Here is a 15,471-nt window from a genome sequence, read left to right on the forward strand (position 1 = left end):
TTAAAGCGTTCTGGGGAGGTAAACGGGGCTCCCGGGAAGGTGGAGTGGTCGGTGGGCGGCGCTGCTAACCGCTGAGTTACTGAGCGGCGGTGTGGTTACCACCATGGCAGGCTGCCCCCCAGAATTCCAGTGTAATTGCTCCAGCAGCACGTCCAAAGTCCGGTCATGGCGCTCATTCAACGTTTGGACCCCCTCCATAAGACCATGAAGCAATTCCCCGTGCCTAACAATGGAGGCTCCTTGGGAGGAGATGGCGTTGCGCAGTTGGCCCGGGTCAGCTGGGCCAGTCATGGCCCGTTTGTACTATCAGGTATGAAGGTAAGACCCAGATGCGGACAACGTCAAATTAACAATGGTTTAATAATAATGATAATAATAATAATAATACAACATGGCCAGGCAATAGACAGGTCAAGGCAGGCAGGGGTCAGTAAACCAGAGGTAGGGCAACGGTACCGGACGGCAGGCAGACTCAGGGTCTGGGTAGGCAGAGGTCAGCAATCCAGAGGTGCGGCAAAGGTTGGCAGGCAGGGTCAGGGGTAGGCAGAGAGGTTAGGCAGGAGTCAGGACAGGCAAGGATCTTAACCAGGAGGGTGAGGAAAAAGATAGACTGGGAAAATCAGGAGCTGAGGCAAAAAACACTGGTTGACTTGACAAACAAGACGAACTGGCAACAGACAAACAGAGAACAAATGTATAAATACACAGGGGATAATGAGGAAGATGGGCGACACCTGGAGGGGTTGGAGACAATCGCAAAGACAGGTGAAACAGATCAGGGTGTGACAACACTGGGTGCAATATGGATCAAGATACATACCTCCATCAAAGTTTAACAACTATTTGGTTGGATGCTGCGTGACCATGTGTGACCATGTGACCAAGTTTGAGGTCACTTAGAAATGTCCTTGTTTTTGAAATAACAGCACATTAAAATAACATCAAATTGATCAGAAATACAGTGGAGACATGTTAATGTTGTATATGACTATTGTAGCTGGAAACTAATGTTTTTTTTATGGAATATCTACATAGGCATAAAAAAAACATTATCAGCAACCATCACTCCTGTGTTCCAATGGCACGTTGTGTTAGCCTTTTAAATTATAACTTGGATTTGCCAATTGATCATTAGAAAACCCTTTTCCCATCATGTTAGCACAGCTGAAAACTGTTGTTCTGATTAAAGAAGCAATAAAACTGGCCTTCTTTACCCTAGTTGAGTATCTGGAGCATCAGCATTTGTGGGTTCGATTACAGGCTCAAAATGGCTAGAAACAAAGAACTTTCTTCTGAAACTCATCAGTCTATTATTGTTCTGAGAAATGAAGGCGATTCCATGTGAAAAATTGCCAAGAAACTGAAGATCTCATACAACGCTGTGTACTACTCCCTACACAGAACAAACTGAGTGGGAGGCACAGGTGCACAAATGAGCGAGAGGACAAGTACATTAGTGTCTCTAGTTTGAGAAACAGATGCCTCACAAGTCCTCAACTGTCAGCTTCACTAAATAGTACCCGCAAACAAATCAGAAACTTCTAAAGCCGTGACATAATTTTCTGAACATTTCCAAGCTGTTTAAATGCACAATCAACTTAGTGTATGTAAACTTCTGACCCACTGGAATTGTGATACAGTGAATTATAAGTGAAATAATCTGTCTGTAAACAATTGTTGGAAAAATAACTTGTGTCATGCACCAAATGACTTGTGTCATGCCAAAACTGTAGCTGGTTAACAGGACATTTGTGGAGTGGTTGAAAAACGAGTTTCCGACTTCAACTGTATTTATACAGTTCTAGTCAAACGTTTGGAGACACCTACTCATTCAAGGGTGTTTCTTTATTTGTACTATTTTCTACATTGTATAATAATAGTGAAGTTATCCAAACTTAGAAATAACATATATGGAATCATATAGTAACCAAAAAAGTGTTAAATAAGTCCAAATATATTTTATATTTGAGATTCCTTAAAGTAACCACCCTTTGCCTTGATGACAGCTTCACACATTCTTGGCATTCTCTCAGCCAGCGTCATGAGGAAGTCACCTGGAATGCATTTCAATTAACAGGTGTGCCTTGTTAAAAGTTCATTTGTGGAATTGCATTCCTTCCTAATGCGTTTGAGCCAGTCAGTTAAGTTGTGACAAGGAAGGAGTGGTATATAGAAGATAGCCCTATTTGGTAAAAGACCAAGTCCATATTATGGCAAGAACAGCTCAACTAAGCAAAGAGAAATGACAGTCCATCTTTATTTAAAAACATGAAGGTCAGTCAATGAGGAAAATATCAAGAACTTTTACATTTTCTTCAACTGCAGTCGCAAAACCATCTAGCACTATAATGAAACTGGCTCTCATGAGGACCACCACATGAAAGGAAGACCCAGAGTTACCTCTGCTGCAGAGGATAAGTTCATTAGAGTTACCAGCCTCAGAAATTGCAGCCCAAATAAATGCTTCACAGCGTTCAAGTAACAGACACATCACAACTTCAACTGTTCAGAGGAGACTGCGTTTATCAAAACTTCACGGTCGAAACCACTACTAAAGGACACCAATAAGAAGAAGAGTCTAGCTTGGGCCATGAAAGACGAGCAATGGACATTAGACCGGTGAAAATCTGTCGTTTGGTCTGATGTGTCCAAATTTGAGATGTTTGGTTTCAACTGCCGGGTCTTTGTGAGACGTAGAATAGATGAACAGATTATCTCCAGTGTGGGGGTGCTTTGGTGGTGACAGGGTCTGTGATTTATTTATAATTCAAGGCACACTTAACCCGCATTGCTACCACATCATTCTGCAGGGGTGTTGTGTTCATGGGAAACACTGTTTCGTCACTGCACTTTCTCCATCAATAGTTCCAACATGCCCATCATCTCATCTGGCTGCTGCTGTGCATGTTGAACCAAGGCGGGAGTTACGGAAGTATATGGAATGTGATACTGTTGACTTTGAGTAGGAGCAGGAGCAAAAGAGGAGTGGGAGACATGACGTTTTTCATTGTTAAATTGGTTGTGTGACACTGGGACATTGTCGTGCAGAGCAGTGACATGGCTCTTTGTTTGTTTGACGCCGCTTTGTTTCATTAAGGCTCTATCCTCACCTGAACGTCTCTGGAGCACCACTCATGAAGTGCTTTGCAGCTGAACCTTAGGATCGTAAACCCTCATCAGCTAAATCCGCTGCTTCGTTGAGCCTGATCCAGTAGACTACCGGATCCTCCCTTAGTTTGGGCTTCGATGAGTAGAAATCTTCAATTGGGTGACATCATGAAGTGTCAATATAATAGGAGGATATTATAGATTAGATTTGAGTTCTGTTTCACATCCAATGACTCGTCACTCCTCAAGCCTATCTTCACTACATCCCTAGCTTTTCCCATCAACCTGCTAATGATCTCTTCTGCTTGATCAGGCACCTCACATCTTTGGTTTTTCAAATAGTCTGTTGTCAGATCAACCCACTCTTGTACTGTGTACTTGTCAGAGCTGTCACCTCTGAACACTCTGGGTTCTCTCTCGGACTTGACGTGGAATGTCACATGTGGAACTGGTGGAACTTCATGTCTTACTGAATCGGTTGCTGACGTTTCTCTTCGTGGTGTACTGTGGAACTCAGCACTCGCATCTATGGCTCCTGCTGACGTCAATCTGGCTACTATGGAGTCACCTATCTGCACTCTAAACTGGCCTACCATGTCAATAAGGTGTAGTATGGCATCTGTATCGCTACTGGGTGTGGACGTGTGTAAACCTCCTATCAAAAACAGAGCCATAGGAAAACAAAAACATGGCTCTGACCTCACCCCGCACTCCTAACACTATCAGCTAGTGACTGATATAGCCCCACGCCACGATTTTATCACTCACATACATTTTATCACCAATTTTTAATACTACTCAATTATCTATGGCCTGTTAACTCTCTAATTTTTAGACTTAAATAGACTACATCCTAATATCTCTCTCCGATTATTTGATTTCAGAACCATGGACATCTACCGAAAGAAAACATCACTGACTGCAATGCACCACCACAGCAGAGGAAAGATTTGTAAATTTGTAAATAAACTAAATTCGTTAAGGCTGGGTCATTGAAAGAAAGCTTATTTTACACTTGCCCGCCATGCATTTATGAAAGCACTTGTTTCCAAAACTCAAATTAACTCCCTCTTTTTTTACAGTTCGACAAGAATATTAAATGATGTTTAATAAAAGTTTTATTAGTAAAAACTTTGTTTCCTACTGTAGGCAGCTGGCTGCATAGTGATTGCAATATTGCAACTCTCCGATGCAGAGGTTAAAGTAAAATGCTTTTTTGCCGTGTAAGGGATCTTCTACATGTGAACTACAATTTTCTATGGGCTTAATCATCCAATTACATATAGAATTGGAGCCTATTTCTTTCTATTCAAAAACGTGGTAAGCCTACCTGTTTGACAAACACAATTATGCTATCTATAGATGTCGGTATAACAAAATCCTCCAATACTGTCGCATGCACTCTTTCAATACCTCCGTGTCTGGGAAGGGCTTGTGTTTGGGCTCAAATTGAGTGAGGGTATCCCTATACTGAGACGGTTGAAACTAATGTGCGCTAATGTGACTAGAATGACAGGGTTAATAGGATACCTATATACCTATATTTTGAAATAAATACATAAAAAGTATGCAGATTATATAAAGCGTTGTACAACAATGATTAACTCCATGATGCCGTGTGTTAGGAACAAACTTTAAAATTCCCGTGAAAGACATATGGGGATGTATTGATTCCTCTCTCTGACATTCTGAAGCTGAGCTGCAGCCTATAATATTCATGGAGAATTGCTATTGCTATTGCTGTTCACTTTCTGAAAAGAGAAGATGTTTGTTTAATCCCAGGCAGCTTTTAGGGAAGCACCTCTGTTGTGTGGGTTATGCAATGGAGGAGTAGCCAGCAGTTGAAGCTGACATTTTTCTGCTTCGGTAGAGTGTCTGCCCAGGTGGAAAGATAACTTTTGATATTGCCATGCTTAGATTAAATAAGGATGTCTAAAATTGAATTATTTGCAAAGAACTGTTGCAAACAAGACACCGGTTAGACATTGGAGAAATATGGTAAGAATGCCTATTTCTCTGTGCATTCTTCCCTGAAACTTTTATTGAATTATCCACCTTTCTTTGGAGACTTTTTCAGCCCACAATTTTCTTTTGATAGTAAGATCTTTTTCCCCAATCAATGCACACAGAAATATAAAATACAATTTAATAGAGACATTGGTGATTTTATCAATGTAATCAGATTTAAAATATTAGACAATGTTACTGACATCCAACTGATTATATAGCATACTAACCAGATGTTAACATTTGTTAAATTTGTAGCATAGGCATATGGATTGGGCTGCTATTATGTTCAGATTTTTAGCTGAGAATTTTTTTTGTCCTATGCCAAACCTATTGCCAACCGACCCCTGCTGTACACAGTTTAACGGGGATAGGGGGGTGGCTTGTTTTTTGTCTTGCCTAGGGTGGCAGAACGTCAGGGCCGGCCCATCAAGATATCATTATGTGTTAGACAGTTGGCCCTCTGAGACAGGTCCTACCACTAATGCTTCCTGTCCATGTATTTTTGTTGGATTTTCAGGCTAAGTAGTCTGCAGTTGATTACCCTTACATATTGGTAAAGGGTAACTCTATAGTAGTGGACCTCAAGTAATAGTCCTAGCTACAGCATGTTGCACACTAGGGGATTCACATGATTTCATTATGTCTCATTGCTTTGTCTCGTGCCATCTTTGACCATTCATATTCAATCAGCAGGACCCTTCTTCATCACAACACAACTATTTTAATCGCCTTACTAAACTATATCCTATTCACAGCATATGCTCGCAGCCCTCAGACAAGGCAGTTTCCCTCCACATTACCATTTTCTCAAGCTGTCTTCTTACTGATTTTACATGGCTTTCTTCTAATGGCGTGTGCAAAACTCCTATCACTTTTATTCCTTCATATGACATAGGTTTTTCTGATCTGGTCTTTTCACTTAATCACTATAGCCTCACTCTTATGCGTGCTAAATCGTGGTATTCTAAATCATGTTACTTATACACAATACTCTATGCCAGGTATTCCCAAACGCAATGCCATCGGGGGTACGCCAAATAAAAATGTGATTCACATAAAAATATATATTATTATAATTCCCTTTCCTTCACATTTTCAAACAGTCCATTTATATTTTCCAACTGGGCTATACATTTGGGTGAGGTTTTTTTTCTCATCTGAGTAGTGTCACGACTCCTACCGAAGGTGGCTCCCCTTCCCGTTCAGGTGGCAATCAGCGGTCGTCGTCACCGGCCTACTAGCTGCCACTGATTCTTTCCTCCCCCTCCTTGTCTGTTTATTGGTTACACCTGTTATGTATTGTGGTGATTAGTTGGGCTTTATTAGCCAGCTGGCCCACCTGTTCTTTGTGCAGGATTGTTTGTGTGACATTTGTACAGGTTTGAGACGAGCGTGTTTTTTCCTGTTCGTGGGTTTTTCTGGACTGACTGACTTCGCACCCACTACACCCAGATCGTTACAAGTAGCCTTGTTTCACTGCCAAAAATCTAGTGTTCAGTGAAATAACAACACAATGTCAAATACAGGGAGCCTAGATAGATAATTAACATCCAATCACATTAACCGTTACTCTCTCGTGGGAATTACACCGTATGTAGCCAAACGTAGCTGCTGCTCATGTTGGTATCTGTACTGATGGTGCAAAAGCCATGATAGGGATGCATAGTGGAGTGGTAACGCACATGCAAGCAGTTGCTCCCGACGCCACTTGGGTACACTGCATTATCCACCGAGAGGCTCTTGCTGCCAAGGGAATGCCTGGTAGCTTGAAAGATGTTTTGGACACTACAGTAAAAATGGTTAACTTTGTTAAAGCAAGGCCACTGAACTCTCGTGTATTTTCTGCAATATGCAATGATATGGGCATGTAACACTTTTACAACCTACAGAAGTGCGCTGGTTATCAAGGGGCAAAGTATTGACACATTTTTTTTTTATTGAGAGACGAGCTTAAAGTTTTCTTTACTAACCATAGTGTTACTTGTCTGACCGCTTGCATGATGATGAGTTTCTCACACGACTGGCCTATCTGGGTGATGTTTTTTCTCACCTGAATGATCTGAATCTAGGATTACAGGGACTCTCCGCAACTATATTCAATGTGCGGGACAAAATTGAGGCTAGGATGTTTGTGGAAAATGATTTAAGACTGAGACTCTCTCCAATACAACCCAACATTGCAGACTTATGTGCATCCTTTCAAGCACACCTTTCTGGTGAGTTATTCATAATTTTCGATGAACAAATACGTTTTATACAGTATGTAAAATGGTTAAATAAAGAGCAAAAGTATTGATTATTATTATATTATTATTTGTGCCCTGGTCCTATAAGAGCTCTTTGTCACTTCCCACGAGCTGGGTTGTGACACTCATTCTTATGTTTAATAAATCTATCGTATAGTGTGTGTGGCAGAATTACAATGATGGCAAAAAAAAACATTTGAGAGTGCGCTGAACATGGTGCTAGAGAGGGTACGCAGCTGGAGGTTGAATGTTTGAAGAGGGTACGCAGCTGGAGGTTGAATGTTTGAAGAGGGTACGCAGCTGGAGGTTGAATGTTTGAAGGGGTACGGGACTATAAAAAGTATGTTAATACAGTGCTTTTAAAAAGTATTCATACCCCTTGACTTACAGCATTTCATTTTTTTTGTTATAGCCTGAATAATAAAATAATAAAAATTAACCCATCTGCACAAAATACCACAAAATTACAAAGTGATTTTTTTGGGGGAAACTTTGCCAAATGTATTGAAAATGAAATAGTCAATACATATTAGAATCACTTATGACAGCAATTCTTGCTGTAAGATCTTTGCACACCTGGATGGTACAATATTATTATTTTTTTAATTCTTCAAGCTCTGTCAAGGTGGATGTTGATCAATGCTAGACAGCCATTTTCAAGTCTTGCCATAGATTTTCAAGCCGATTTAAGTCAAAACTGTCACTCTGGAACATTCAATGTCATCTTGATAAGCAACTCCAGTGTATATTTGGTCTTGTAATTTAGGTTTTTGTTGTGCTGAAAGGTGTATTTGTCTCCCATTTTGCCCGTGCTTAGCTCTTGTCCTTTTTGATGACAAGCATACCCATAACATGATGCAGCCACTACCATGCTTGAAAATATGAATAGCGGTTCTTAGTCGAGTGGTGTTGGAATTGCCACAAACATAACACTTTGTATTCAGGACATTAAGTTAATTTCTTTGCCACATTTTTTGTAGTTTTACTTTAGTGCCTTATTGCAACTAGGATGCATAAAGTCACCATTGGCCTCATGGTGAAATCTCATGAGTTTCCTTCCTCTCCGGCAACTGAGTTAGGAAGGATGCATGTAATTTTAGTGACTGGGTGTATTGATACACCATACAAAGTGTACTTAATAACTTCATCATGCTCAAAGGTATATTCAATGTCTGCTTTTTTATTTTATTTCTACCCATTTACCAATACTAAGTGCCCTTCCTTGCGAGGCGTTGGAAAACCTCCCTGGTCTTTGTGGTTGAATATGTTTGAAATTCACTGCTCAACTGAGGGACCTTAGAGAAAAGTGTATGTGTGGGGTACAGAGTTGAAGTAATCATTCAAAAATAATGTTAGTCATGTCATGGAAAAATACAGTCAATCATATATCTCAAATACCGGAGCCTGTGAGATCAAATGGACTTTTATTACAACATAATAAATTCCGAGCTGGTTCATGAAATCAACTATTTTCCAGTCTTGGCACATACCTCTTATACATTTTTCCTCCTTACGTCACACTCATAGTAACTCCTCTTATTGACTCATCCCCTCTGGTATTTAACCACCATCGTCTTATTGTATTGCACTCATTTTTGTTTGGTTTCATATTAGGGCATGGAAACTGTAGTGCCTCAGCAATAGTTAAAAAAAGACAGACATGTTCTCGCCTTAAGACGGGTGCATGCATGTGGGGCCATAGCAACAGTCCTTGGCACTCTGGAAAAGACGCAAAAGGTGTAACCATAGCAAAAGTACATAGTAGTCCATGACAGTTACAGGAATAACCAGTCATGTCCAACCCCAGACAGGTGCATGTCTAATGGCACATATAAAGTGCAACCATCTTACTAGCTCTTCTGCAATTAATAATTAACACATTGTCCGGAAATATCTCAATAGTCACTATTATTGTGCACATAGTGAGTCCATGCAATTTATTATGTGACTTGTTAAGCAAATACTTATTGACTCAAGATGTTTAATTGACTCAGCTTTTCATTTTTTATTAATTTGTAAACATTCCTAAAAAAAACTAATTCCACTTCGACATATAATTGGGACATATAATTGGGTATTGTGTGTAGGCCAATAACACAAAATCAGTTACATAATTACTATGTTTTTATTTATTGCTCTAACACAGCAAAATGTGGAAAAAATAAAGGGGTATGAACACGTTCTGAAGGGACTGTATATCAGTTCACTGGTCACAATGGCAACACCCACCCGTAGCACGCGCTCCAGCAGGTGTATCTCACTGATCATCCCTAAAGCCAACACCTCATTTGGCCGCCTTTCCTTCCAGTTCTCTGCTGCCTGTGACTGGAAGGAATTGCAAAAATCACTTAACCACCATGTCTTCAGCTGAAATCGCTGAAGTTGGAGACTTATCTACCTCACCAACTTTAAACATCTGCTATCTGAGCAGCTAACCGATCGCTGCAGCTGTACATAGTCCATCGGTAAATAGCCCACCCAATTTATCTGCCTCATCCCCATACTGTTTTTATTTATTTACTTTTCTGCTCTTTTGCACACCAGTATCTCTACCTGCACATGACCATCTGATAATTTATCACTCCAGTATTAATCTGCAAAATTGTAATTATTCGCCTACCTCCTCATGCCTTTTGCCCACAATGTATATAGACTCTTTTTTTTTCTACTGTGTTATTGACTTGTTTATTGTTTACTCCATGTGTAACTCTGTGTTGTTGTCTGTTCACACTGCTATGCTTTATCTTGGCCAGGTCGCAGTTGTAAATGAGAACTTGTTCTCAACTAGCCTACCAGGTTAAATAAAGGTGAAATAAAAAAAATATATACAAATATATATATACACGCTTGTCTCAGCACTGCTCCTCATTCTCTTTTCTTCCCTCTTCTTCAACCCTCATCCAAATTCTGCTTCACTTCTCTCCTTTCTCAAGTAATATAAAGGTGTTATTTTTCACCTCAATGCTACACTGGTCACTCGTTCAGAACTGCAACCACAACAGTCACACTAGGGCCTAGATTCAATCGGATCAAGCGTTAACCAGTGATAGCCGACGCCTGCATAGCGAATGTTTTGCTGGTGTCGGAGGTGGAACTGCCATTGGAGCCGTCAAATTGGTGAGGATCTGCATGCATGACTGGGATTGAAAGAAAGCGAACATCTCATTGTATCATACTGTCGTGGAAATTACCACCAGGGACACTCATAGTCAAACTTAAATAAATAATGATTTATTATCAGCAAGCTGGAGAGGTTCCAACAAACTCAATGCACCATAGTACACGTCAGTCAGGAGCTCCATTAGGAGCAGTCCCATTAGTTATTTTATGTACTGCTTACAAAAACAAGTTATATTTGCATGATTTACATTTCATTATTCATATTTAAATCATCATTAACTTTTGATTCATTCATGTAAATGGCTGTCATGAGGACCACCACAGAAAAGGAAGACCCAGAGTTAACTCTGCTGCAGAGGATAAATTCATTAGAGCTAACAATCGCTGATGAGTCGTCAGGCAACGCAAGCTAGGTGTCAACGCCCTGACCCTAAAGCTTTTTATGTCTCTATTTTGGGTAGGCAGGGTTCAAAATGCAGGCCGGAATGCTGCTCATGTTTAGCTAGGGCAAGAAGCGGATCCGGCAGGGATGTTACCAGTGACTTGTCATCTTTGTCCCAACTGATGCAGAAATATCTAAACTGGTTAAACTGAAGTATTGGTACACTGCCGGAAGCAACCAGTCTGTATAGAGAGATGACTAGAGATGACACAGACTCAAGCCCAAGCCGTCCTGTATGTGACAATGGGTTTTGGTGTTGATCAATAATTGTATGCATAATTGTTGTTAATTTCTGAAAGTTGTAATGGAACCACCATTAAGACATGGAGCCACAGATTCTCGTCAAATGTTTTAAACTGTCATGTAATGTATATCATAATAAATGGTGTATTAATATTTGTTGGAGAAAACCCTTCCAATATAATAAGAAAGCTATCAAATGCATGCAATTATTATTATACATTACTATTACTATACATGAAACATCTTGCAACACTAACTCAAAAAAGTTCTGGGACACTGTAAAGTCCATGGAGAATAAGAACACCTCCTCCCAGCTGCCCACTGCACTGAAGATAGGAAACACTGTCACCACTGATAAATCCACCATAATTCAAAATTTCAATAAGCATTTTTCTACTGCTGGCCATGCTTTCGACCTGGCTACTCCTACCCCTGTCAACAGCACTGCACCCCCAACAGCAACTCGCCCAAGCCTTCCCCATTTCTCCTTCTCCCAAATCCATTCAGCTGATGTTCTGAAAGAGCTGCAAAATCTGGACCCCTACAAATCAGCCGGGCTAGACAATCTGGAGCCTTTCTTTCTAAAATTATCTGCCGAAATTGTTGCCACCCCTATTACTAGCCTGTTCAACCTCTCTTTCGTGTCGTCTGAGATTCCCAAAGATTGGAAAGCAGCTGTGGTCATCCCCCTCTTCAAAGGGGGGGACACTCTTGACCCAAACTGCTACAGACCTATATCTATCCTACCATGCCTTTCTAAGGTCTTCGAAAGCCAAGTCAACAAACAGATGCTATGCAATCTGGTTTCAGAGCTGGTCATGGGTGCACCTCAGCCACGCTCAAGGTCCTAAACGATATCTTAACCGCCATCGATAAGAAACATTACTGTGCAGCCGTATTCATTGATCTGGCCAAGGCTTTCGACTCTGTCAATCACCACATCCTCATCGGCAGACTCAACAGCCTTGGTTTCTCAAATGATTGCCTCGCCTGGTTCACCAACTACTTCTCTGATAGAGTTCAGTGTGTCAAATCTGAGGGTCTGTTGTCCGGACCTCTGGCAGTCTCTATGGGGGTGCCACAGGGTTCAATTCTTGGACCGACTCTCTTCTCTGTATACATCAATGAGGTCACTCTTGCTGCTGGTGAGTCTCTGATCCACCTCTACGCAGACGACACCATTCTGTATACTTCCGGCCCTTCTTTGGACACTGTGTTAACAACCCTCCAGGCAAGCTTCAATGCCATACAACTCTCCTTCCGTGGCCTCCAATTGCTCTTAAATACAAGTAAAACTAAATGCATGCTCTTCAACCGATCGCTACCTGCACCTACCCGCCTGTCCAACATCACTACTCTGGACGGCTCTGACTTAGAATACGTGGACAACTACAAATACTTAGGTGTCTGGTTAGACTGCAAACTCTCCTTCCAGACCCATATCAAACATCTCCAATCCAAAGTTAAATCTAGAATTGGCTTCCTATTTCGCAACAAAGCATCCTTCACTCATGCTGCCAAACATACCCTTGTAAAACTGACCATCCTACCAATCCTCGACTTTGGCGATGTCATTTACAAAATAGCCTCCAATACCCTACTCAACAAATTGGATGCAGTCTATCACAGTGCAATCCGTTTTGTCACCAAAGCCCCATATTCTACCCACCATTGCGACCTGTACGCTCTCGTTGGCTGGCCCTTGCTTCATACTCGTCGCCAAACCCACTGGCTCCATGTCATCTACAAGACCCTGCTAGGTAAAGTCCCCCCTTATCTCAGCTCGCTGGTCACCATAGCATCTCCCACCTGTAGCACATGCTCCAGCAGGTATATCTCTCTAGTCACCCCCAAAACCAATTCTTTCTTTGGCCGCCTCTCTTTCCAGTTCTCTGCTGCCAATGACTGGAACGAACTACAAAAATCTCTGAAACTGGAAACACTTATCTCCCTCACTAGCTTTAAGCACCAACTGTCAGAGCAGCTCACAGATTACTGCACCTGTACATAGCCCACCTATAATTTAGCCCTAACAACTACCTCTTTCCCAACTGTATTTAATTTATTTATTTATTTTGTTCCTTTGCACCCCATTATTTTTATTTCTACTTTGCACATTCTTCCATTGCAAAACTACCATTCCAGTGTTTTACTTGCTATATTGTATTTACCTTGCCACCATGGCCTTTTTACCTTTACCTCCCTTCTCACCTCATTTGCTCACATTGTATATAGACTTGTTTATACTGTATTATTGACTGTATGTTTGTTTTACTCCATGTGTAACTCTGTGTCGTTGTATCTGTCGAACTGCTTTGCTTTATCTTGGCCAGGTCGCAATTGTAAATGAGAACTTGTTCTCAACTTGCCTAACTGGTTAAATAAAGGTAAAATAAAAAATAAAAAAATAAAAAAAATTCTGATCATAAAAGCACTTGTAACACTTGTGTGATGTTAATGTCTAATTTCTTTCCTTCACATATTTTTGTCAATTAATAAGGACATCGCCTGAACAGCCATGCATGTCAATCCAGAATTACATCAGGAATTTTAGACATCTTGAAAATATTCAATGACTCTTGAATCTATTTTTGAACACTGGTTCCTAATGATGAGTTGAATAGACAGAGATAACAACCCTTAGGCATTCATGATGTAAAAGAGTGTAATTGTACCTCTCACAGAGAAAAATATTCCCCTCTGAAGACAAACACATCACTTGAGTTGAAAATGTCACAATCCAGTGTGAAAGAATGCATTGTAGAGTCCAATCCAAATCGTTTTGGATTGATAGCTGTGCAGATTGAATATCTAGTTTACACAACATTCTGTTTAGATGTTCTTATGTCTGAAAGAAATAAACCATTTAGGTAAAGGCAACATAATCTCACAAACTGACTGCTTTTTTCAACCTTGGTCCAAAATATTGTTTGAAATATAAATATAAGACACCCATATTTATATACATTATGATATATAGTTTGCATCACTAATAAACATTATATGCACAGTTTTTTTTTCTTCAATGTATCAAAGCTTTTCCCTTTATATATTCCATTATACAGTAAAGCAAACACTTCAATGCCAGCCACCTATTTCTGTCATTTCTTCTAATGTCTATTGAGGAAGGTCTTGGTTAATGACAATAAACAATCACAATATCTAGATTATATCTACTCTAAAATCTCATTATCTGTCTAGTTCTGCTAACCATTTCAAGCTTACAATTGAACTGTTCATATGCATACTGTAATGCCAATGCATTTCTAGTTTCTATTTCTATTACTATATCACTTTCAGGTGACATAATATTTTGGGAGGCACCAAAGATAATAAGACTAAGGTGATGAAAGAGGGAGGGACAGAGGAATGCACGTAAGAGGTCCTTAGTTTAAAAATGTTTTTGTTTATTTCCCCAGGTACTGACGTGGTATGGAAAACTAGTTAGGTTTTGTATAAAAAAATAATTGGGATGGACAAAAGATCATCTAAAAAAGGGAGGGGCAAAGATGGGCTGGTGTATCTGTTTGAGAGAATAACAACAGTTATGTACTGACCTTATTTTATTGAAAACTTTTTAGGCAACAATTACATTTTATAAAATATTTTCTATAGCCAGAAACTTGCTTCATTGTACTTAATTGACTTACCTTTTGGGCCAGTCAGCCTTTTTCTATTTAACAGTCCTACACTCACACATGTGCTACTTCCACATAACTTTTTACACAACATAGTTGTTTCTTTTAACAGTAGATTCAGTTAATAAATCTCTAACAAAAGAGATGTCAAGATATGTTGTAATCAGCTGGTAACTTTGATTGAAGGTCACAATGACCCCACATGCTGAGCCCAACAATGGAAGAAATCATCTTCGATTTCTGATTTTACGGGGAGTTGGACTTCAATAATTGTATTAATAAAAATAACATGTTTGTTTGGCTCTTTATTCCAGATGCTCAAATAATTGAACAATGATTACTTACACTGAAGAATGTTGACACCTAAACATTTGTGTGTGCCTGCTGAAAAGCAAGCATAATACCCTACATTTTTGGGACTTCACAGTTGATATATTTGGAGAAATTAATACAAATCTGTATCTTGTGGCTGAATAAAAAAATACATATTTAAAGACAAAGTATCTCTCTATGATAATGAAATGTGTTCAGTTTAAAAATATATATTTTCTATTGAACATTAACACGACACTACAATAGTGTTTCAGTATTTTGAAGAGTGCCTTGGTCCTCATCATTTTGATATCATGGATGGTCAGTCCTTGCATCCATAGCTACATCTATG

At 39.9% G+C, this 15,471-nt stretch overlaps 1 protein-coding gene across 1 annotated transcript in view; it reads right to left on the minus strand.

Annotated features, from left to right (window-relative positions):
• LOC118940992 (integumentary mucin C.1-like) overlaps positions 1 to 15,471 on the minus strand; it is a gene marked incomplete at its 5' end in the record, with an annotated part of 44,857 nt that continues 29,386 nt past the window's right edge. Inside the window, one exon of the mRNA XM_036951064.1 lies at positions 1 to 303. Within this exon, the coding sequence (XP_036806959.1) occupies positions 1 to 303 (303 nt within the window). The remainder of the gene's footprint in view (positions 304 to 15,471) is intronic.

The sequence above is a fragment of the Oncorhynchus mykiss genome, chromosome 18 (assembly GCF_013265735.2).
Source record: "Oncorhynchus mykiss isolate Arlee chromosome 18, USDA_OmykA_1.1, whole genome shotgun sequence".
Classification (NCBI taxonomy): Eukaryota; Metazoa; Chordata; class Actinopteri; order Salmoniformes; family Salmonidae; genus Oncorhynchus; species Oncorhynchus mykiss.